This window comes from Schistocerca piceifrons, chromosome X (genome assembly GCF_021461385.2).
Source record: "Schistocerca piceifrons isolate TAMUIC-IGC-003096 chromosome X, iqSchPice1.1, whole genome shotgun sequence".
NCBI lineage: Eukaryota > Metazoa > Arthropoda > Insecta > Orthoptera > Acrididae > Schistocerca > Schistocerca piceifrons.
In genome coordinates this window covers 589,137,779-589,164,602 of record NC_060149.1, presented here as the reverse complement: position 1 = coordinate 589,164,602, position 26,824 = coordinate 589,137,779, and the positions used below count along the sequence as shown (strand labels likewise).

General features: G+C 41.4%; 1 protein-coding gene across 2 annotated transcripts in view; it reads left to right on the top strand.

Moving 5' to 3' along the window:
• The window catches only part of LOC124722852 (glycine receptor subunit alpha-3), a 375,323-nt gene that overhangs the window by 207,918 nt on the left and 140,581 nt on the right, over positions 1-26,824 (top strand). For both annotated transcript variants that reach the window (XM_047247978.1, XM_047247977.1), the window contains exons 4-5: positions 20,307-20,450; positions 24,624-24,706. In XM_047247978.1, coding sequence (XP_047103934.1) covers positions 20,307-20,450; positions 24,624-24,706 — 227 coding nt within the window. The remainder of the gene's footprint in view (positions 1-20,306; positions 20,451-24,623; positions 24,707-26,824) is intronic.

Sequence of the window (26,824 nt, the reverse complement as noted above, 5' to 3'; positions counted from 1 at the left end):
AATTGAATACATTGTAAGATATCAAACACCTTGCATCTCAATGTTGGATGTGTCCCCGTGCAATCTTTTGCAGCATACATGTAGAACGTCATGATTACCACGAGAATGAAGAAATATGTTAGTATGGATGGAAGCAAGAAGAGAAGCATTCAACAAATATTCGATTCCACATGGCATTCATTTCATTTGAGATTTAAGAAGAGGTAAAACGGGATATTAATTTCGTGAACACGAAAATATGCTGCACATATGGAGAACGAGGAAGTCTGCGTCTACATAAGTTTCTTCCTTGAAATGTACACTCCTGGAAATGGAAAAAAGAACACATTGATACCGGTGTGTCAGACCCACCATACTTGCTCCGGACACTGCGAGAGGGCTGTACAAGCAATGATCACACGCACGGCACAGCGGACACACCAGGAACCGCGGTGTTGGCCGTCGAATGGCGCTAGCTGCGCAGCATTTGTGCACCGCCGCCGTCAGTGTCAGCCAGTTTGCCGTGGCATACGGAGCTCCATCGCAGTCTTTAACACTGGTAGCATGCCGCGACAGCGTGGACGTGAACCGTATGTGCAGTTGACGGACTTTGAGCGAGGGCGTATAGTGGGCATGCGGGAGGCCGGGTGGACGTACCGCCGAATTGCTCAACACGTGGGGCGTGAGGTCTCCACAGTACATCGATGTTGTCGCCAGCGGTCGGCGGAAGGTGCACGTGCCCGTCGACCTGGGACCGGACCGCAGCGACGCACGGATGCACGCCAAGACCGTAGGATCCTACGCAGTGCCGTAGGGGACCGCACCGCCACTTCCCAGCAAATTAGGGACACTGTTGCTCCTGGGGTATCGGCGAGGACCATTCGCAACCGTCTCCATGAAGCTGGGCTACGGTCCCGCACACCGTTAGGCCGTCTTCCGCTCACGCCCCAACATCGTGCAGCCCGCCTCCAGTGGTGTCGCGACAGGCGTGAATGGAGGGACGAATGGAGACGTGTCGTCTTCAGCGATGAGAGTCGCTTCTGCCTTGGTGCCAATGATGGTCGTATGCGTGTTTGGCGCCGTACAGGTGAGCGCCACAATCAGGACTGCATACGACCGAGGCACACAGGGCCAACACCCGGCATCATGGTGTGGGGAGCGATCTCCTACACTGGCCGTACACCACTGGTGATCGTCGAGGGGACACTGAATAGTCCACGGTACATCCAAACCGTCATCGAACCCATCGTTCTACCATTCCTAGACCGGCAAGGGAACTTGCTGTTCCAACAGGACAATGCACGTCCGCATGTATCCCGTGCCACCCACCGTGCTCTAGAAGGTGTAAGTCAACTACCCTGGCCAGCAAGATCTCCGGATCTGTCCCCCATTGAGCATGTTTGGGACTGGATGAAGCGTCGTCTCACGCGGTCTGCACGTCAAGCACGAACGCTGGTCCAACTGAGGCGCCAGGTGGAAATGGCATGGCAAGCCGTTCCACAGGACTACATCCAGCATCTCTACGATCGTATCCATGGGAGAATAGCAGCCTGCATTGCTGCGAAAGGTGGATATACACTGTACTAGTGCCGACATTGTGCATGCTCTGTTGCCTGTGTCTATGTGCCTGTGGTTCTGTCAGTGTGATCATGTGATGTATCTGACCCCAGGAATGTGTCAATAAAGTTTCCCCTTCCTGGGACAATGAATTCACGGTGTTCTTATTTCAATTTCCAGGAGTGTATATGCTCTATCATATACTAAGTAGCCTGATCATTGTTTCCGTGATGTTACCCGCTTGTTTGGCCCCTAAAGGATGAACAGATTCCAAATGCATGTCTCTGCATGAAAGTAGTTGTTCGAACGCTTCCTGAGTTATCTTTTGTGTATATCAGCACAAGACATCAAACAAAGCCTTCCATTTGCAGATACAACACTCTAACCGGCAGCTGACCCAAGGGTAATTCACGGTCGTGGTCCGAAATTAGCAGCTCTCTGCTACTCTGGTATAGTCTGTACTACATTTTTGATTTCGCAGCACCAGTTTATTTGGCAACACTGTTAAATCAACAGGAGTAGTTGCAGAGTCGTACCAGCGCATCTGACCTCCTATTGACATCTTCACGTATCTGACTTCTCCTGAAGCGTTGATCACGAGATGTCGAAGTAAATGAGTGTATCCTGCATGACGTAACATTCATTATTCCCTTCTCTCACAGCCACTCTCCACGTGCATCGATACCAAATAGGGATGTGAAAACTCTTGCGGGTGAGAGAATGACGATAATAATCGTAACAAGAACAAGCAAGTAATGAATGAAGTTTATTTCAATGCAGAACGAGAATAGCTGTAAAATAAAAATCTATAAAAATAGGTTGATCGTTGAGCTGGGACAATCCAAATATCTTCTTAGCATTTTGTTACTGAATTTAGTTCTGGATGTTTGCAAAGAAAAAGGAAAATTCGGTACTTCTCACTAGTGTAATATAATGTGAACCAGCAACTACCCTCTCCTTAGAACACGACTCAAGCAAGTCCCCAAGTAGTTACCAAGGTACTGCTGCTTTCTGCTCCCTGACGTTGTTCTGATGACGGTTAATGTAGATAGTTCTGATTATGAAATACAAAACGTATTGCAGATTAGTTTCTAGGATCGTAATATTAAATTTGCATTGTAGATGGCACTTGAACGTGACGACTAACCAGATGACTCATCAATATAAAAAGACAATATTATGACAATTTAGCAGGATTACTTAACATGAATTCTGAAATTGGGTGACTGACCGCGAAGGTGCTAAACGTCGTCAAGAATATACGAAGTCCCAATCACACTAATAATATGAAGATCGTCTTCGATAGTTCGCCACTTTCACATTGCTATCTCCACCCCACTCCAGACAGCCCTCGGTGGGGCTGCACTAAGTTGCTGATGTAATTGAAGGCCTTCAAACCGACAACAGACCACACATTGAAAAATACAAGAGAATTCTCTTGCAGCGTAACTTTATTTTAACTAAACCTCAAATGATTGTCCTATTCAAAAAAAGTAAAATGATAGTGCTGACGTCAAACGGAAATTATCTACGTTCTGTCTTGTATCCTACTCATCTATATTATCATGTGTACTATCAAAATGATTAGATATCATGGATGCTAATGTAAATGGTGGGTTCACAACAATGTTGATGCAAAAATAAATCACAAGTTCGCAAAAGTGCAGTTGTGCATTTTCGAACGTTTTCACCTCCAGATCAACCATAGATAGTGCATACTAACAAACTTGGTCATTGTCCCTGTAATTTTTTGCCCTCTTATTTCAGATGGAGTTGATGAACAAAGTAAAATTCGCTACTCTCATAGATGCTTCGAATCTGTTCAGTAATTTTATTAGTAATTTTGATGTGACTTAAGATTAGCGAGGTCTACGATCATGGCAGCTCCTGCCAGTTTGCTAGGACACACTTACATGTGACAGGTAGCACCTGATTTAAAACTTACAGAAAGCAATTGATAAGACACATCCTTTAGAGCTACTGATGGCCTTGGGAGAGCCAGTCATGACAAAACTCTACCACCTGGTGAGCAAGATGTATGAGACAGGCGAGATACCCACAGACTTCAAGAAGAATATAATAATTCCAATCCCAAAGAAAGCAGGTGTTGACAGATGTGAAAATTACCGAACTATCAGTTTAATAAGTCACAGCTGCAAAATACTAACGCGAATTCTTTACAGACGAATGGAAAAACTGGTAGAAGCGGACCTCGGCGAAGATCAGTTTGGATTCCGTAGAAATGTTGGAACACGTGAGGCAATACTAACCTTACGACTTATCTTAGAAGAAAGATTAAGAAAAGGCAAACCTACGTTTCTAGCATTTGTAGACTTAGAGAAAGCTTTTGACAACGTTAACTGGAATACTCTCTTTCAAATTCTGAAGGTGGCAGGGGTAAAACACAGGGAGCGAAAGGCTATTTACAATTTGTACAGAAACCAGATGGCAGTTATAGGAGTCGAGGGGCATGAAAGGGAAGCAGAGGTTGGGAAAGGAGTGAGACAGGGTTGTAGCCTCTCCCCGACGTTATTCAATCTGTATATTGAGCAATCAGTAAAGGAAACAAAAGAAAAATTCGGAGTAGGTATTAAAATTCATGGAGAAGAAGTAAAAACTTTGAGGTTCACCGATGACATTGTAATTCTGTCAGAGACAGCAAAGGACTTGGAAGAGCAGTTGAACGGAATGGACAGTGTCTTGAAAGGAGGATATAAGATGAACATCAACAAAAGCAAAACGAGGATATTGGAATGCAGTCAAATTAAATCGGGTGATGCTGAGGGGATTAGATTAGGAAATGAGACACTTAAAGTAGTAAAGGAGTTTTGCTATTTAGGGAGTAAAATAACTGATGATGGTCGAAGTAGAGAGGATATAAAATGTAGACTGGCAATGGGAAGGAAATCGTTTCTGAAGAAGAGAAATTTGTTAACATCGAGTATAGATTTAAGTGTCAGGAAGTCGTTTCTGAAAGTATTTGTATGGAGTGTAGCCATGTATGGAAGTGAAACATGGACGATAACCAGTTTGGACAAGAAGAGAATAGAAGCTTTCGAAATGTGGTGCTGCAGAAAAATGCTGAAGATAAGGTGGGTAGATCACGTAACTAATGAGGAGGTATTGAATAGGATTGGGGAGAAGAGAAGTTTGTGCACAACTTGACTAGAAGAAGGGATCGGTTGGTAAGACATGTTTGGAGGCATCAAGGGATCACAAATTTAGCATTGGAGGGCAGCGTGGAGGGTAAAAATCGTAGAGGGAGACCAATAGATGAATACACTAAGCAGATTCAGAAGGATGTAGGTTGCAGTAGGTACTGGGAGATGAAGAAGCTTGCACAGGATAGAGTAGCATGGAGAGCTGCATCAAACCAGTCTCAGGACTGAAGATCACAACAACAACAACAACAAGACACATCTTTTGCAGCAAACCTGGAACTGCTTTCGGAGGCCACTACCGGTTTATAAATTCACTACTTTACAACTATGACGCCAAGGAATTCCTGCATAAACTCTGTCATTGCCATAATCGCGGCTGCAGTAGATAACTGATAACTCACAACGTGAAGGGTGAGACAAGGGATAGATCCTGCATGAAATGACCTTGTACTCACAAAATATTACTAACTAAATAAGATATCATCAGAGGGAATATTCACAGTATTTCATACAGATGACAAGAAAATGTCAGGCGAATTTAGCATAATAAATCAGTCCCACGGCTGCAAATTATTGTTATGTCAACAGGGTTGCCAAAGGATTCCTACAACATTGCAGTCTGGACCACGCTGACACCAAGAAGAAAGTATGTTTTCGTAGCCTAAATATTTCATGATAGTATCGAGACATCCAATCTATCGCGAGAGAGTCTAGTCTCCAAATTTTATATATGTGATGTGGCCATGTGCCTACAATTTAGTAATAACCCTTTGACTGTTATTTTCATTTATGTGATTCGGATGACGAGAAAGCTCTACCATGGGTTATCTATATGTCTACTGAAGGCAAGCGACATAACATAATAGCAGGAAGCCTGTCATATACTTTCAGATAAGGTTTCCTGAGCGTCAGATATATATGATACTAGCATCCTTACTCCATCAAACAGGATTTCTTGTTATTGAATTTTACATACATTTTACTACTGAAGGCCTCAGGTTTCTTGCTTCCCACATAGCAAACAATGGCTACCACTCTCGCTGTCGCACGTCATAACCGAATTCCTTCAGTATCATCTGGTGTAACTTCGACTACAGTTCGTTATCCTTAAACATATGCCTTTGCTTCAAAAACTACAAGTAGCATCTCTAGGTAATGTTCACTGCGGGACTACTCAAGAAGCTTTTCGAATAGAAGCGAAAATCGTTTATCGGAGGAGAACTTTATTTCGTGGTACACCTCAGAACGAAAGAAACAAATTAACAGTAAGAGCAGAAGGCCTATCATATCGAGCGTGGGCACCCTCAACGCAGCGCCCTGAATTTGGCCATATTCCTCCGAATTTACTTCCTGATAGCCCAAAGGCGCTGTACTTCAAAAATATCAGCCTATTCGCACGGGAATTACTATTCACATGTAATTGCTAGAATATGTTGCTGTATCAGGTATCTGTTATCAGACGCTCGGTCTGAGCTGTTGATTTTTATTGAACCAACCTGCTGTGATTAGGAAATTGATCAGAGCAACTGGATGAGTTTATTATTTTCGTATAATGTATGAAAACCCACTTTTCCCACTCATCTTATCCTAAATAGTCCACGATTGAGTTGAGAGCAAGGTAAATAGTATGCATTGTGGATAGAATGGGATTGAATATTGAAACGAAATTATTAGAATCATGGGAAGGCAATGATGTATCGATATGCAGTGACATGAGAGTTTTCTGAAGTAAAGGTCTGTCTCTGACATCGGAGAGAAGGGGGCAAGGTTTGTCTGTATTCTTACGTTAAGCTCATCGAGTAAAAAAGTGCGGACAGATTTCATTGTGTGCTGGGAAGAAATTCTGGAGCCTTGATTGGCCAGGGTGCTGTAGGCATGGAGAGAGCGGTAGCGTGGTAAGAGAAACGCGCTGGGGACGACTGAAGCAGCCGGATGGACTGAGGAAGTGGCGGAGCAAAATGCTCTCCGCAAAGGGAAAAGAAATGAGTTATTTAAGGCTCTAATGTTCCACCTTACGTGGTAACATTCTCTTTCAGAGTATATTCAATTTAATATAATATTTTTGAGGGAACCAAATTGTTTATAGACAGGTAAAAGATAGGCAAATGTGAGAATGCTATGTCGCGACCGCGAAGAATAACTTGAAAGTTAATGGAATTTGATATTTCGATTGGGTAATTCGGTGAACAGTAAAGTGTTAGAATTCAATTGTAAAGCAGGTACGACACAAATAGAATACATGTGACGAGCTATTATAGTCTAAAGACCTGGCACTCACCACATGTGGCTGATGAAGGAAATGAAGAAGAGTGGATGACTGAGTGCTAGGAACCATTAGTTTATAAGTAGGAATGTGTTGATTTACCATAATTCTTTTTAGTAATGGTCATTTTAAATTGATTCTGGTTAGTCTGTTTCAAAATCTGATCTGGAAGTGTAGGAAAATATTATCTCGTGGCTTTAACTAATCAAGCTGCTATCAGAAATTCATGGTAGAAAGTAATGCTCTTAATTTTGATCTGAAAGAATTAGTTTTCAAAGAAGCCATTTATAGTTTGTGTGTGTTTTAATTTGTAATTTGACGAGTTTCTGAAATTCATGGATAAAGGCAAGGTTGCTAATTTAATATGAAAGAATAAGAAGTCACCTTTTGTGGAATGAGTCAGTAGAAATTTACGTGTGAAGCTGACTTTTAGAACAACGGTATTTGAAAGATACGTGGGAATCACTGAGATAGCTTTCCTGAATTAAAAAATGGGGAAACAGCATAATAGTAATTCGTGTTGCCATGTTATCCACGCTATACACGAACTCTAAGTACTGTGAAAAGTTCATTGTGTGTTTTTAGGAGGGGAGGCTTTGGATGGTATATTATTTAATGGTGCCAACATATAATTAGGAAATCAGTCTAGGTAACTTGTGCAGGGCATTTTTTCAGTTGAGATAACGTGTCGCGCACGAATATGAGGGGAACGTAAATTTCGGAATCGCGACCGCGTGAACTTTCCAGCCACGCGAGACTTAGTTAACATCGAGGCACGTCAATAAATGAGAGGTGTGATTGAATAAGTTAGAATTTTTCTAGTACTGGTCCGCGTGGAAATACGATCATTGCTTTTCCCAATGGTAATAAGAGTGATAGTGTGTTGCTGTGACGTTATGAATCAAGCATTGTGGGCTATCCTCCATTCCTTCCCGTGGGTGAGAAACCATAGCAAGTAAAATATTTTTATATGTGCTGTTACAAGATCAACTGTTAGGAAATTTTATCCTGTATGTTACTGGTAATATCATTATTATGTTTTGAGAGAAGAAAGTAAGACAGAATGAAAATAAATAGCTTACAGAACGGAGAAGTTATTATGCAGGTCCAGTTACGTTTCCTGTTACTTACGTATTTTCTATAAACAAAGTCGGGTGATTAACAGTGTACCAAATTTGGGGTTAATACTACAAAATTAAACATTTATCCGTTGCGCGTACATATGTTTATTCATTTCTTTGAGTAAAGAATTTAATTAGTAGTTGTTATGTGTAAGAATCACGCAGTGACACATTTAATGAGAATACACGTGGACCATTTAGCATTAGCAGGTTTCCGGAACACTTTAGGACCTCGCAACTGGTTTGGCTTTTATTTTTCTTTCAGTACTCTACCCATCCTCCCTCGTTGTCTATGATTGCTCGAAGGCGTCGGGGAAATGATAAATGGCTCTGAGCACTATGGGACTCAACTGCTGTGGTCATAAGTCCCCTAGAACTTAGAACTACTTAAACGTAACCAACCTAAGGACATCACACAACACCCAGTCAGCACGAGGCAGAGAAAATCCCGGACCCCGCCGGGAATCGAACTCGGGAACCCGGGCGCGAGAAGCGAGAACGCTACCGCACGATCACGAGCTGCGGACGGGAAATGATAAGGCTAAATTCATCGAGAGATTGTGATAATCGTTCATCTCCCACCATGTATTCCCTATATTTTCCCACAGAGTTTCTGAATTCCTTGACCCAGGTGGTAACGATCTCGTAACCTCCGCCCACATATTTCCGCCGGCCGTTGTGGCCGAGCGGTCGCAGGTTCGAATCCTGCCTCGGGCATGGATGTTTGTGATGTCCTTATGTTAATTAGATTTAAGTAGTTCTAAGTTCTAGGGGATTGATGACCTCAGATGTTAAGCCCCATAGTGTTCGAGGCATTTTTGAACCACATATTTTCAGTGGGGTTGAGGTCTGGTGATTTTGGCACGAAAGGAAGAAGTTTTCTTCTCTGCTGACCTTGGAACCAGTTCTGGACGGCCTGCTATTATGAATCGGGCTATGGTCCTGTAAAGAAATTATCATCCATTAACTTAGAAATTAAATACTTCTGACTAATACTATGAATTTCCATACTGTGAAAAAATTCGACAACTGCATTGGATGTGTAGTCTAAGCTACAGGTTTATAAATTATTCGGAGGATTCCACATTGAAAAATCCTTTGCTGATAGCTGTTGACAAAAATCTATATTGACAAGGGGAGGGTGCTGGGACGGGGATCAGAATATAGTTTAAGGCGTCAGTTATAAGACGCAGGTAGGACTTCTTTCAGAATATGCCGTCCTCCTATGCTTTGGTAATGATGAGGTGGGGTGTAAGTTGTTCAATACAGTGCAGCAGTTTGTTTAACTGTTGGACTCTGTTGCATGGTTGTAGAGCTAATCTGACTTGTTTATTCAAAACGATTGCTAGCCTTCACTATACAATTCTTTTTTCTATCATTCCACTGACAAAGATATATAGAAGAAAGAAATCTGTTTTATAGCGAGACATTCTCTACGAACTTTACACGAGCTCGTTCGCTCAATGTGTTGCATTTACTCAAGGAGACCGTGGCCGCTGACGTCGCCTGGTCACACCTCGTGTCAACGCGGCCCGCGCTCGGAGTAAACGCCTACAGTTGAGATAAACAGCTGATTTCAGGAATGTTAGTGAAATAACTCATCCCTTCATATTAGTGAGAGCTAAATACCACTACGAGTACATATCTTTATGTAATGCTCATTGCTCAAGAACAATTCGTGTATGCAGCGTTGCTATTATGACTAAGATCATAAAATCTGTAAATCGTAACCCAATTCATATATTTGCATGCGCCTACGGTAATGAGAAGTAGTAGAAATGAGAACAGCGAGAAACTTAACATCAGGATTGATGGTCACGAAGTCAATGAAGTTAAAGAATTCTGCTACCTAGGCAGTAAAATAACCAATGACGGACGGAGCAAGGAGGACATCAAAAGCAGACTCGTTATGGCAAAAAAGGCATTTCTGGCCAAGAGAAGTCTACTAATAACAAATACCGGCCTTAATTTGAGGAAGAAATTTCTGAGGATGTACGTCTGGAGTACAGCATTGTATGGTAGTGGAACATGGACTGTGGGAAAACCGGAACAGAAGAGAATCGAAGCATTTGAGAAGTGGTGCTATAGACGAATGTTGAAAATTAGGTGGACTGATAAGGTAAGGAATGAGGAGGTTCTACGCAGAATCGGAGAGGAAAGGAATATGTGGAAAACACTGATAAGGAGAAGGGACAGGATGATAGGACATCTGCTAAGACATGAGGGAATGGCTTCCATGGTACTAGAGGGAGCTGTATGACAAAAAAAAAAAAAAAAACGGAATATTAAACATCAAAACAATTTGTTTCTTTGTCATATAATTTTTAATCAAGGCAATGCAGGCAGTTGTCAGCTGCTATCAAAATTGAATGTAAAGGAGGAATAAAGAAACAAATCTCGTGAACAGCTGTGCACTATCTAGGAAACGTGCTGATGCAGCTCTCACAATTTCAAAGAAAGAGAAAACCATCCTGTCCACTTTCCGAGGACGATATTTCCTGACAGAAAGCACACTAGGATGAACGGCTTTAGGTTGAAACACCAGGAACCACAAACTACGTCACCAGTACGTTCACTCTCCGATTCCTAGCCCCGTCATCAGGCCCTTCCCATGTCAAAGTGGCTGGCATAAACGAGCGCGAACGACCTGGGATTAGGTGATACAGACCTCGCCTCTTCTGTTTGATAGATGTGTTATCATTCACCCATGCCAGGAGGCGAGGAAATACACTTACGAAACGTTGAACACATTTTAATTTTACATGTGGACATTACTGCGCAATTATATTCTAAGTTACGAGAAGTGACCTGGAGAAAAAGAGTGTATACTCTGGGAGATATGTTATACAGAGTGTTACAAAAAGGTACCGCCAAACTTTCAGGAAACATTCCTCACACACAAAGAAAGAAAATATGTTATGTGGACATGTGTCCGGAAACGCTTACTTTCCATGTTAGGGATCATTTTATTACTTCTCTTCAAATCACATTAGTCATGGAATGGAAACACACAGCAACAGAACGTACCAGCGTGACTTCAAACACTTTGTTACTGGAAATGTTCAAAATGTCCTCCGTTAGCGAGGATACATGCATCAACCTTCCGTCGCATGGAATCCCTGATGCGCTTATGCAGCCCTGTAGAATGGCGTATTGTATCACAGCCGTCCACAATACGAGCACGAAGAGTCTCTACATTTGGTACCGGGGTTGCGTAGACAAGAGCTTTCAAATGGCCCCATAAATGAAAGTCAAGAGGGTTGAGGTCAGGAGAGCGTGTAGGCCGTGGAATCGGTCACCGAATCTGTTGTTGAGAAGCTTACAAACACTTCGACTGAAATGTGCAGGAGCTCCATCGTGCATGAACTACATGTTGTGTCGTACTTGTAAAGGCACATATTCTAGCAGCACAGGTAGAGTATCCCGTATGAAGTCATGATAACGTGCTCCATTGAGCGTAGGTGGAAGAACATGGGGCCCAATCAAGACATCACCAACAATGCCTGCTTGATGCTAGTATTGTAGAGCAATGAGTCGCATGTCAACACAAGCACCGAAGTCAACATTACCTTCCTTCAATTGGGCCAACTGGCGGTGAATCGAGGAAGTACAGTACATACTGACGAAACTAAAATGAGCTCTAACATGGAAATTAAGCGTTTCCGGACACATGTCCATATACCATCTTTTCTTTATTTGTATGTGAGGAATGTTTCCTGAAAGTTTGGCCGTACCTTTTTGTAGCACCCTGTAGATCACGACTGTAATGTTAGTAAAGTACTGTAAAGTATATTTTATCTTATGCTTAACTTTAAAAGAAAAATCAGCCAAGGCATTCAACAGTGAAAAGTACAGCATGCCTCCAAGAAACATATGAATATCGTACAGTTTTAATAAAAGGAAATATAGATCGGTTTGCTTTTGTTCTACTATATTACTTTTATTACTAACCGGTTTTCGGCTTGCAAGGCCGTCTTCAGACATTTACTCAGTAAATGTCTGAAGATGGCCTTGTGAGCCGAAAACCGGTTAGCAATAAAAGTAATATTGTAGAACAAAAGCAAACTGGTGCTTTTCATTTATTATTATAATGTTGTTCTACCAAGAACCGACGGAAGATTCTGTTAATATGATAGATCGGTTTATTGGGGCAGGCCTATTCGGGAACAAAATAAGAACAACTAAATCAGTTACCGGTTTGTATGTGCTGCTAGGTAAAAGGGAAGAAATGAACCGATAAAGAAATAATTCCTTCATTGATATAGGAACGGTTCGAAATGGAAGGTATAATTTTACTATTATAAAAAGCTGGCGTGGACTGAGTTGATTGGTTCCAGTGTTTGAATACAATAGAGCCCAATAACAAATACAAATGGAATAAAATAGGAATATAAAGTCTGGAAATGAGTATGGACGTCCTTTGTCTACATATCTGCTTCGGATACAGGGTATTAAAAACAAGTAATCCACATTTCGAGAGCTGATAGGATGGACAGAAACAAGATAAACATATCCACTAAACAAGAGAAATGAGTCTGAAATCAATATTTTAAGGACATTGAGCACTTCTTCACCTTTACTACCGTGAAACACATTTGTTGTTCTACTTAAAACACTTCTCTTGTACTGAAGAAGTGCGTGTAGCTCTTACAATATGTATGTTGTCTTCTTTTAGTCCATACTACCGACTCGCAAAGTATTGGAATACCACTTTCCTTAACACCGTATATATATATATATATATATATATATATATATATATATATATATATATATATATATATTACAGAAGCAATACAAACAACGGGACAGGAAACATCAACAGTTAAATTCAACTGTAAAAAGATACGCTGCATCACATTTGTTAACAGTTTCCTAATAGTTCCAGATTTAGAAACAGAATGAACAACATTTTGCAGGTATTAACCGAAAATCGAGAAAAGAATAACACTGGAATGTGAGAACAACAACAAATGGTAATGGCAATGAGAAAAAGTAATAAACATATGAGCACAGCAATAAAAACTGTTGGCATTAAAAGTACAGCACTTCAGGACCAGAATGAGAGAGAAATAGATGCTTAACAAAAGTAAAGCGAAGAACAGCGATAGCAAACCATTTATGTGTACGAATAATATTCTTTGAAGTAAACATACAAGTGATAGAAATATAGAAATACACTGCAAAATGGATGATGTGGAGTACTCTTTTCTTTGGAAGTGAAAGATGGGATCTGAAAAAATAAAGTATGGTCCACCTACAGGCCACAGGATACCGAATGTAGAGGAAAATGACCAAAACAAGGTAGAAGGAGATTGAAATGAATCGCAGAGTCGTATAAGAATTAACTGTGGAGAGAAGCCTAAGAAGAGAAAATGTAATGGCTGGAAGCATTGTCCTCGTGGACGGTATACCAAACGCTAAAAACATTTGCGTGTTAATGCAAATATTCACAAATTCAAGGGTCACATTTATTTATCAGATGAGAACTATTAAAATCATGATATACGGAACTGTTTATATTTATTATTTTGTGCCTACTACAAATGTAAAGTCACTAACAGCATAAACTGATAACTTTATGAAGAAAATTTCGTATCTCACTTGAACAGGGACGTCCGCTACCGGAGGAAAACATTTTATCATGCGAAAAGATTACTTCAGTCAAAGTCGATATATTCTGTTGAAAAAGCCATGCGGTCAGCCATCTGATAATCGGTTAATGCTGCTTTATAGCAGCTCTCCGACAATATAATCCTGCGTCTTTCAGTCTCCTCGTAACAGTCTTTCCGCTGCCGGGAAACTGAGATAGCTCTTTCAGGGCGCGGCTACTGAGGAATGGATTAGCACGTATATTCGCCAAAACACGTTGATCACCTGCTGCGGTAGACACACGGAGCCGTCCACTTCCTCTTTTCCGCCCTATATAGCCCCTTTCCTTGTATCATTTCCACCAGCGTCTAGCTGTTCTTGCCGGTACTCCACACTTTTCTCCAGGTTCTAATGCCGAGTAGCTGCCATGCTCAATCAGTGCAACCACACGCACCCTACTCTCTCGATTCCACTGCGACTGCATTGCGACAGTTGCGCTTGTGACGCTACTACGCGTTTTATAAAGAGAACCATTTACAACTCAGTGGAGAAGAAGACTGACAAAATAGAAGAATATCTTTTTTCAGTTAACTGTCACACACAAATATAAACTTCGTTAAAATGCTTTGTCAAGGATCACTATTAAGAAAGAAACAACAGTCGTTAGGCAAGATATTAAACGAATCCATTGTTTGATAGTTCTGTGCTGATGCTGTCTGAATAAATTATGCCAGTGGATAAAATACGGTTTAGTTTGGAGACATAACCCTCGAGGGGGGGGGGGGGGGGGGAGGCACAGCGGTCTGCATCATGAATCAGGAAGGGTTCGAACAACTACTTTCATGCAGAGACATGCATTTGGAATCTGTTCATCCTTTAGGGGCCAAACAAGCGGGTAACATCACGGAAACAATGATCAGGCTACTTAGTATATGATAGAGCATATACATTTCAAGGAAGAAACTTATGTAGACGCAGACTTCCTCGTTCTCCATATGTGCAGCATATTTTCGTGTTCACGAAATTAATATCCCGTTTTACCTCTTCTTAAATCTCAAATGAAATGAATGCCATGTGGAATCGAATATTTGTTGAATGCTTCTCTTCTTGCTTCCATCCATACTAACATATTTCTTCATTCTCGTGGTAATCATGACGTTCTACATGTATGCTGCAAAAGATTGCACGGGGACACATCCAACATTGAGATGCAAGGTGTTTGATATCTTACAATGTATTCAATTACAATAAGCTTTCGATGTATTTTTACTTCGTTTGTATTCTGAGATGATTATGAACGTTACGGAAAATTATCTCACATGCTTTATGTTGAATGAGAAGCACTGAATCATCCGTTTTGCTTTCCCTGCGTTGTAATGATATAATGTCGGCGTCAACAGCCTTCTTCCACGTCGGAAGCTGAAACTTAATTCATTCTGGATTAATGATAATTGAATGCCTCAAATGTATACATAGCCTGTTGTGGTTGGCAGGAGAGCCAACACCGTGTTACTAGAGGAAGCCGAAAGGCGCGCGTTTTAGCTCACGCAGGCTGGCGTGAGGTCTGGAACAGGACAAGGAAATTAGAATTTAGAAAAAAACGGACGTAGCTGGTGGGATACTTAACTTTAATCCATTAATGGTGAACGTCGCTCTTGACGGTACATGATTCACAGTATCAATAGTAACTGGTAATGGCGCCTTCTAGGTCGTAGCAAATGACGTAGCTGAAGGATATGCTAACTACCGTCTCGGCAAATGAGAGCGTATTTTGTCAGTGAACCATCGCTAGCAAAGTCGGTTGTACAACTGGGCCGAGTGCTAGGAAGTCTCTCTAGACCTGCCGTGTGGCGGCGCTCGGTCTGCAATCACTGATAGTGGCGACACGCGGTCCGACGTATACTAACGGACCGCGAGCGATTTAAAGGCTACCACCTAGCAAGTGTGGTGTCTGGCGGTGACACCACATAGCCTACAAGGCAACGTCAGAAACTATCAGGGGAGAACGCCGCATAAAAACCAAACGTGAGCGCGCGTCTCCCCTCTGAAGAACCGTATCGGACAATCACGACAAGCATTTCGCTAAGGAGCTGTCTCGTAAGAGAGCTGAGAATTGGCAGCGTCGTAGCAAGTATTTGTCAACACTGTGAGAGTGCATTTACTTCCGGGTGTAGCCCGGCATTACGTCGCTAAATTCACTTGGAATTCGTTTTTCATATCGAAGACTCATGCGATATAACCCACTGTAAGATGAGACACTTAGAAAGTATATGTAATTTCTGGACTCCAAGAACGGCATTCTTCACATAAGTAACACTTGTTTGTGTGTTAAATGTTGCGTTTTGAGGCTCAGGCAATATCGCAATGACTATAGCCCGCCTGTTGCCGCCAGTGTGTCGTTAGCTCAGCGATTCCATTATGCGTTGCGATGCTGGTGCTATATGAAATGGCAGTTCCAATCTCGGTGAAGGCCGCTGAGTACAACGTTTTATTTTCCATTTTAACTAATGGGGTTGCAAACTGCTAAATCTGAAGAATGCCTTTACACAAAAATCTTCTTGCAATTTCGACTTAGTAAATTATGTTAATATCATGGATGATTGCTTTGCAAATGCCAAGGTGCTTCACTGCAAAATAGTTTCTGAAAAGATTCAAACCTACTGTCAACGATTCGAATTTGAGCTTTGTTCGTCATATGGGTCTAACATGTCAGGAGGCTGTTTATGAAGTGAACATGTTGATAAATATAGTTCCTATTTGGTTAAATTTTGCAATAGCATTTAACTTTAGACGTTTGCTGACACCGGCGTTAGCAATTCGTCTCCATTTTATGAAACCTCAAAATCGATAACTTTTTCTGGTTTATATCTGATGACCTTAACTATCACTTCCGACCAACGTTAAATACTTCATGAATCCATACATGGAAATCCAAATATGCAGTGTTCCTGCACATCTACAGAGCATGCATTGGAAGGCATTCACACAGTTTATCGCATAGACTTACCATAAAGAATGAAACAAAAACTATAATACACTTTACACCACAGACGCTCACTCTGGCTTTACGAAAACATCCGAATATTGGCCAAAAGTTGCACAAATAATTGACTTTGAAAGGAAAAGAAAGAGGTATGAAGCATTTATAAATTCATCGAATGTAGTGAGGTGGTTTAATTTCGTCTAAGTCTATAAAATTAATTTCTGACCATACGCAGCTCTTGCAGATTAATGTAATACAGTACCCATCTACTAATCAGGGCGTCAGTCTCTGTTGCTTTCGAACGAGAATGGAAATCGTAGAAGTCTTCTATGGAGCAACATTTAATAATAATAAAGCGTTTTAAATTATCAGCAGCGATGAGCGGTAGCAGGCGCTTTCCATAAAGAACGGGGATGTGGATCCCGGAGCTTTGCCACATGCGGCGTCCAGAGGAGGACACTCTGCAAGAAACCTGCCGCAAAATGGCTACTGGATAAAAGTTTGTTATCGGTGTGATACAAAGTGAAGTAGATTGAATCTGTGTTACCATTACATTCACGTCTTCAGCGTTCAGTTGGAAGAGGCTATAAAAATTTTTTGCACCATCTAGTTTCGATCCACAGACATTGTAGACAGAAACAACGCACGGTACCGCTATACCATGGTCGTAAACAGTGTAGAGCTTCTCTTATATGGGACAAGACTTCCTCCAGGAAGTGCCGCAGTCTACCGTGTTGCCAGGTTGTGCAGATAGCCGGACTTAGAGAATTAGCGAGTTGGCCAGTTTAATTGTCCCATGTCGCGATCGGCGCGGACGTAGCCTCTGCAGCGGCCGGCCGCCGGTCGAGTTTTATGTCAAAGATTGTACATGACAAGACAGTGCAAACTAAAATTTTTTTCGCAGGTACCTGAGACTGAATTACGTGTTACTGTGGAGCTGTACATTACGACAATCAGGAGGGCATTTCTAATAATCTTAGCTACTGGATGGGAGCAATTAGATTAAATTCAATAATTATGTGAATGAATAATTACAAGTTCGTGTACAAATCACCTTATACCACAGCTTGTGGATTTCAATATTTTATTCATGTCTTCAGATATGAAATGACTTATAATAACAAAGAGAATTGTATTAACTGTAGCCTGTATTCTAACTGCTGCCATAACGCTGGAGATGAATAGTTAAATTAGGTTAAGTGACTGCAAAGGTGCAGAATTTCAACAATGCACTGGCAAAAGTATCAGCATGGATTTCGAGCATGCTGGGTTAATAACGAGAAAGCAACTTGGGTTAACGAATTTGATGCACAAGACTAAGGTACGTGTATGTACAATGTTAACATGATTTGCATGCTGTTACGAAATATACCATTTTGTCTGTTTGGATGATTTGAAAATGGGTTCAGGTAACCTGAAACTAGCCATTAATTAAACAAAAAAACTGACTCTTGTAACTTTGGCTGTTTTCTACATCAAAAAGCAGTGGCAACTGCATTCGACCTTAATTTTTCTGTCTCCGTCACCTTGACAATTTGTAATAATGGTGACTAGCTTCGATCGTGTCCGTTCACTATCGAACCATTACCTCGGTATTCTGGAATGATTACTGGAATAACATTTTGTTTATCATTTGGAACAGCTGCAAACAGTTCAAAAGGTAGAAAAAATTATTTTATTAATCATTTCGATAATGAACGGAGACGTTCAAAACTAGTCACCAGTAACCCAAATTGTCAGTGCAACAGAGGCAGAAATATAAAGGAGTATAGCTGTAAAGGACCGTAGCAGTCGCGCGGTTCCGGACTGAAGAGCCTAAAACCGCTCGGCCAACACAGCCGGCAACTGTGTTGCACCACGCGCCGTAGATGACAGGGGCGAACGACAGCTGAGGAGATGTGTGCGGGCAAATAGACGTGCAACTGTTGAGAAGCTGATAGCCCAGATGAACCAAGGAGCTACTAACAGAGTCTCCCCAACAGCCGATCAGTGAACGTTGCTGTGTACAGGCATGTGCAGCGCGCACCTGATGCGTGCACCTATGTTGACAGCGGTACATCGGCGATGAAGGCTGGAATCTGCACGCCAGTACCGCAACTGGACATCCGCTGAGTGGCAACAAGTGGCCTTCTTAGCTGAATCACGTTTTATGCTCCTCTGGACAGATGGCCGTACCGTGTAAAGCCCTGCAACAATAGTCGGAAGGGTACAGGCCAGAGGAGGGAGCGTTATGGTCTTAGAAATGTTTTCGTGGCATTCCATGGGTGGTCTCGTCATTCTGAACGCTTCAGTGGAACAGAACAAGTACGTGTCTATCGTTGGGGACCATGTCCACCCCTACATGCAGTTTGCTCCTTCGTCAGCACGACGGCATTTACCAGCAGGACAATGCACTGTGTCACACAGCTCGCGGTGTAAGTGCGTGGTTCGAAGAGCACCGGGATGAATTACCGTACTCCCCTGGCCACCAAACTCTCTGGTTTTTATACCCAATCGAGAATCTGTGAGACCATATTCATCCGGCTGTTCGCCCATGGATCTTCAACTGAGAAACCTACCGCAGCTCGCGTGACGAGAAACACGAGTAGTTCCGCACTGCTAACGATCTCTGCAGCTGTCCGTTGGAATTCGTTGGCGGACTCCCTTCGCCTGAGTGTGCAGATCGACGCGTTTGCCCGCAGTTGCTGGAGAGAAGTCTATCTTACTGGAGTTGCGACCTGGGGTCACAACAATTTCCTTCTCAGAGTATCATACTTTCGTAATACTTTAGAATAAGTTAACACATGCAAATAACAATAACCAAGAAACTTCCTGGTATATTGAAACTCTGCACCCGACCGAGACTTGAACTCGGGATGTCTGTTTCAGGGGCAGTTACTCAACCGACTGAGCTACCCAAGCACGACTGACAACCCTTCCTCACAGCCTTACTTCCGCCAGTACTTCATCTCCTACCATCCATACTGCCAGGACGTTTCACATCAGAATACACTTGGTTGCAAAGTGAAAAATTCATTCAAGAATAAACGAACTTAAATATGATAAGCAAATTACATATTAAATCATATTGCGTGAGTGGATGAGCACTGCGACAGAACCGTCATTTGGGCCGCTCTGTTAAAATATCAATACGACACTGACGCATATGATTTTTTTTAAAATACACATAAATTTCTGCATGTTCAGAGATTGTTCTGCAGGGGATCCAGCACCCTACATTCATCGAGAAGGAAAAAATTACGCCGTATTATTTGCCATCTCAGCATAATCGACTCTTAATTTATTTGACTGTCCCACTTCTGTCGTCAGCTTCTTTGCAATATGCGTTTCACCTTGGAGAGGCTAAATGGTTCAAATGGCTCTGAGCACTATGGGACTTAACATCTGAGGTCATCAGTCCCCTAGAACCTAGAACTACTTAGACCTAACTAATCTAAGGACATCACACACATCCATGCCCGAGGCAGGATTCGAACCTGCGACCGCAGCGGTCGCGCGGTTCCAGACTGTAGCGTCTAGAAACTCTCGGCCACACGGGCCGGCCTGGAGAGGCTATCTGACACATTTTTACACAAGAAGAATCAGATTAATGTAATATTTACGCCACTATAACATGAAACCCATAATCAATTATTTCTGATTTTTTTCAGGTTACTGGAAGTTGACTGGCTGAAAAACATGTGGAGGCCAGACTCTTTCTTCAAAAACGCAAAAGCTGTTACGTTCCAGACAATGACTATTCCTAATCACTATATGTGGTTGTATAAAGACAAAACTATTCTCTACATGGTAAAGTGAGTGACAGTTTAGTTCTTCCTTTCACACTTTGAAATGTTTCTCTGGCCATTAAAGTAATTATTAATTAGTTTGTAATTTACGATGTTTTTGCTCGAATGATGTTACTGCATCATCTACAGAGTACATATAATAAAAATTATTTTTGATATCAGTTTGCACTCAATATTTAAAACTAATTTTTTTTGTGTTGACCGTCATCATATAAATTACGGACAATTTTTGCTTAAATGTACATACAACTTTTTACAAGAGCGTCGTCAAATTGGTCTACTTTAAAAATTATAATAAAATTATACGAAGGTATGATTCTTTAATAGGTTTTAACGAGGCTACAACCCCGTCTCACTCCATTCCCAACCCCTGCTTTTCTTGTTTTTCTTTCACACCCCCTCAACTCTTGCTGGAGAGAAGTCTATCTTACTGAAGACTGCCGTCTGCTTTCTGTACAGGTTGTGTACAACTTTTCGCTACCTTCAGAATTCCAAAGAGTGTATCCCCGTCGACATGTCAAAATCTTTCTCCAAATCTGTAAAAGCTATAAACGGAGGTTTTCCTTTATTTAACCTATCTTCTAATATAAGCCGTAGGGTCAGTATTGCTTTTCGTGTTTCTTCATTTCTCCAGGAGCTAAACTGGTCTTTCCCGAGGTCGGCTTCTAGCAGTTTTTCTATTCTTATGTAGATAATTCGTGTTAGTATTTTGCAGCCATGACTTATTAAACTGATGTTTCGGCAATATTCACACTTATTACGTTCTTCTTAAATCTTCGGGTATTTCGCCTGTCTCATACATTTTGCATACTAGGTGAAGTAGCTTCTTTTGTGATTGGCTCTCCGAAGTATAACAGTAGCTCTGAGTAGCTTCGGAGCATTCACATACGGTTGGCGCTTAAAACATGCTGACATGAGGAAAGTTTCCAACCGATTTCTCATACACAAACAGCAGTTGACCAGCGTCGCCTGGTGAAACGTTGTTGTGATGCCTCGTGTAAGGAGGAGAAATGCGTACCATCTTGTTTCCGACTCTGATAAAGATCGGATTGTAGCCTATCGCGATTGCGGTTTATCGTATCGCGACGTTGCTGCTCGAGTTGGTCGAGATCCAATGACTGCTAGCATAATATGGAATCGGTGGGTTCAGGAGGGTAATACGGAACGCCGTGATGGATCCCAACGGCCTCGTATCACTAGCAGTCGAGATGACAGGCATCTTAACAGCATGGCTGTAACGGATCGTGCAGCCACGTCTCGATCCCTGAGTCAACAGATGGGGACGTTATCAAGGCAACAACCATCTGCACGAACAGTTCGACGACGTTTACAGCAGCATGGAGTATCAACTCGGAAACCTTGGCTGCGGTTACCCTTGACGCTGCATCACAGACAGGAGCGCCTGCAATGGTGTACTCAACGACGAACCTGGGTGCACGAATGGCAAAACGTCATTTTTTCGGATGAATCCAGGTTCTGTTTACAGCATCATGATGGTCGCATCCGTGTTTGGCGACATCGCGGTGAACGCACATTGTAAGCGTGTATTCGTCATCGCCATACTGACGTATCACCCGGCGTGATGGTATGGGGTGCCATTGGTCACACGTCTCGGTCGCCTCTTGTTCTCATTGACGGCTCTTTGAACAGAGGACGTTACATTTCAGATGTGTTACGACCCGTGGCTCTACCCTTCATTCGATCCCTGCCAAACCCTACATTTCAGCAGGATAATCCACGACCGCATGTTGAAGGTCCCGTACGGGCCTTTCTGGATACAGAAAATGTTCAACTGCTGCCCTGGCCAGCACATTCTCCAGGTCTCTCACCAATTGAAAACGTCTGGTCAATGTTGGCCGAGCAACTGGCTCGTCACAATACGCCAGTCACTACTCTTGATGATCTGTGGTATCGTGTTGAAGCTGCATGGGTAGCTGTACCTGTACACGCCATCCAAGCTCTGTTTGACTCAATGCCCAGGCGTATCAAGGCCGTTATTACGGCCGGAGGTGGTTGTTCTGGGTACTGATTTCTCAGGATCTATGCATCCAAATTGCGCGAAAATGTAATCACATGTCAGTACTAGTATAATATATTTGTCCAATGAATACCCGTTTATCATCTGCATTTCTTTTTGGTGTAGCAATTTTAATAGCCAGTAGTGTAAGTTTTCCTCTTCTTTAACTATTTGAATAATTTCTTTTATCTGAGGAGCTAGATGGCATATAAACTTATACTACTGTGGTGAGTTTTCGCTTCACCTCAATCTTGGATATGATAATGCTTCACTATGCTGTTCGTAGTGGCTTACCCGCATTCCTATTTTCTTATTCACTATTAGACCCACTCCTGCATTACCCTATTTGATTTTACATTTATAACCCACCACTCACCTGACCAGATGTCGCTTTCGTCCTACAGTCGAACCTTACAAATCTCATCAGCCTATCTATCTCCATTCTTCAATTTTCAAACCTATCGACCCAAAGAAGGGGGTCTAACATTCAACTAATCCGGTCCGCAGGTTTACAGTTTCTTTTTTTTTTTTTTCCTGATGACGATATCCTCCTGAGTGGGGTCCCCCGCCCCCTGAGAGATACGAATGGGGGATTATTTCACTTCCGGAATATTTTACTCAAGAGGATGCCATCATCCTTTAATCACATAATAGAGCTGCATGCTCTCAAATTAAGAGCTGTATTTTCTCCTTGCTTTCAGCAGTTTGCAGTACAGCACAGCAAAGCCATTTGGTTGATGTCGCAAGGCCGGATCAGTCAGTCATCCAGAGTGCTGCCTCTGCAGCCAACTACTGAAAAGCCCGCTGCCCCTTGCTTTCGCAGTACCCAGTACCACAAGCACAGCTGCAAGGCCATGTTGGTTACTGTTACAAGGCCAGATCAGTCAGTCATCCAGACTGCTCCCCTGCAACTACTGAAAAGTCTGCGGCCCCTCTTTAGGAACCACACTTTTGTCTGGCCTCTCAGTAGATACCTATCCGTTGTGGTTGCACCTGCAGTTCTGCTATCTGCATCGCTGAGCCACGCAAGCCACCCTACCACGGCAAGGTCCGCGGTTCCTGGGGGAAGGGGCAGCAAGGAATTCATTTAAAAATCAAGCATACGTGTTATGAGTTTCTTCCTCAATTTGTCTCTTAATAACGATGCGGAACAAACTACTGTGTGTGTTCGTCGTCTTGAAAGCACCTTAAAGATTATGTCTACCTGTAATCTTAGTGGATAAAGAACCAATTATAATTACTTCGTTATTCGTCATGCAGAATTCTTACACATTGAGAATTATACACAGTAAAAATGTTACAATGAATATATAAATAGTTATCAGTGCTGTCTACAGAACCCTTAGGATCTGAGACAGTCGATGAAAGAGCCACATAACTGTGCTGAACACGCAAGAAGATCGTGATGTAGACGTCAGTACGTGAGGCAACTCCCAGACAGGCAGATACCGATATGAGCAGCTTAAATGGCGATCACACAGAAATATATCAAAGGAATAGAAGTAGATATAGTGAAAGGTACGACAATAAAAATGGAAAACTCCTCATTTCAGCAACGCTACAACGCAATATTTGTTCATCAGTAACTAAATCAAAAGCACGTTACGTGACGTCTTTTTAATGTATTTCGTATCTGCACATGTGTACATACTCAGCATAGAAGACGCAAAGATCAGTTTGCTTAAGGAAGTCTGATAACTCCGAATACAAGCAGATAACGAATCCAGTGCCAATAGTTGCTAAGTTTGTTTTATAAGAACTGTATTTTGCTAAATTGTTCATTTGCTAGACTGAAGATTTTCCACTTGAGCTTCCCTCTGTGGTACAATTATTTGTTTTGATTTCCGTGTGTAGTTGAAAATCTTATGTATTCTAAATAGGTAAACGAAAGTCGGTACAGTTGTACACAATAAGTTAACTCCATATGTTGCATAACGTGGGTCCTCTTGTAATTTCGTTAATTTTATCACATTCTTTCTTGAAACACGAAAATATATCGATTTGTTTACTGTTTTGTATATATATTATACACATAGCAGTAAAACAACTTAAACGTTGCCGTATTAAGTATGCCGAAATTTTTTGTTAACATCATGTTTCACTGCTTTCTATCACTACATCGTGTTGACTCACAGTATTAATTCATTTTCATTCATTTTCAGGTTAACGTTAACATTGTCCTGTGCAATGAATTTTATGATTTACCCGCACGACACTCAAGAATGTAAGCTGCAAATGGAAAGTTGTAAGTTGATACGTTATACTTATATTTGTGATATATGACGCTACATAAACTGACTTGAGTAGCAAACATGTTCACGTGGAGATTCAAATATAGCTTATTTGATTTCCAAGACGAGAAATAACCTGTCAGACTTATGCATAAGATCACAACCTCTCCGTACTCCTGCACATAAATCTTATTTAAAGCATTTACAAGCATAGAATACTGGTAATTCTGAGTTTTGAGGGTGCATTTTAAGATTTTGTGAACGTCTTCACTACAGGGCCAGCACGTATCCGCAAACTTGACAAATTAGTGAAGAAGAAGACTAGAATACTCTTCCTTTAACTACCAGCTGCAGCCGAAATACAAAGACCATTAAGAGGATTATTGGCAACAACTCACTCTCTTTTTCTTTCACAATTTATGTTCGAATTTAGTCAAAAAGTCTCCATTTCGGTAAGACATCGACAAAACATTGGCTTGTAGACGATAAATTGGCTCTTCAGTTAGTTAAGAGCCTTGTTCGGGTATCCTAATTTAGGTTCCCAGGAATCTCCTTGGACCAAATTCAGTAAATTCTGGAAAAAACCTCCAATACGATTCCTTTTCCAGTATCTGTACATCCTCTGTAATAATCTCGCCCTGACGTAGTCATTCCGTAAACTAATAGTAATAACCACTCGCAGGCCTTGGATAATTTTTGAAAGCTCCTTATCTATCCCGAATAAACAAGGATGTCGGGCTCCTGCCGTCGATGCAACGAAAAAGAGTTAGCAGCTAACTTGTGTCATTAAATTTTGCAAGTAAACAGAACTGCTTTGCAGCAGTTGTTACTGACTTACAGTTACTTTTTAACTAGATATGACTGATTCGTATTTGGATTGAGGACTATTGTTCCGTATTAATTTCTGAAGCTTTTCACGGTCTCTAACAGAAGAAATCATAAAACACTTGTTGACGGTGTTATCCGACTGGCGAGATCGTTGAGACTGACGACCACGTGGCACCATTTTGGGTTGTGTGCTGTCACTAAGCTCTACGTTCTCCTTTCCTTCCGAAATAACGTAACATTACATTATTAAAGTATTCATCAGAAAAATTCACATGATACAATTATCCACCTCACACATTGTCCGAAAGACAGAGAAAACAATAACAGACCACCTGTGCTAAGACTTTTCTCAGGAGGAAGATTTTCGATTAAGACCTGTAGGTACATTTAAATTTGTTAGTTCTTTACCCGTAGAATTCAAAGGAAGATAAATTAAAAATTGGTGAAAAAGAATATCAAGAAACAGATGGACTGATGAATCTTTTAACTAAGAACCAAATTACTATGGACGATATGGGTGAAAAATTTGATGGTAGAGATATATCAAATTATGCAGATTCTTTGTGTCATTCAGGTGCATTACATTCTGATAATAATCGAAACAAAATAAAATCAATTAGAGGTAATAAATGTAAAAGTGTAATAGAAATTCGTTATGTTCATTTTCAGAAATTAAGACATTCAGAATCAATTTCACCTGAGAAAAATGGTAAAGACGAAAAACAGGAAAACCAGTTGAATATATTTGGATGAATGATGTTAGAGGTTTAATCTATAGATTAGCAGTTATTCATGAAGAACAACTAGCTGGAAATAAAAACTATCATTATGAAAAACTGGAAATAACACAAGTGTTAAAAAATTTAGTAATTTTAGTATCAACAATCCAAACGGAATTAGAGGAATAGTACATGGAAAGAGAAAATTATGTGTGTGTTTGGATGTTAATGATAATAGCTGGGGACTATAAAAACCTTAATCCTTATAAAAATTTTTATCTGTGCAGGGTGTCCCATTTAAACTTCCCTGATTTCAAAGGCCCATGAAAAAAAAAAAAACACACAGTAGGTATGACAACTAAAAATGCACCACATTGTAGAGCATCTCCAAAAATTTATTTATTTATCATCAATATACCTCTACATGTGAACCAATTGTAGCACAAAGAATATAGAGTAGATATTCAATTTCTTGCCAAGTTCTTTGTAACATTTCCTCTATTATTGTTGCAATGGTATTCGTGATACGATGTCGCAACGTAGGAATATCATCCACTTTGGTCGCAGACGCGTGGTCCTCCACGT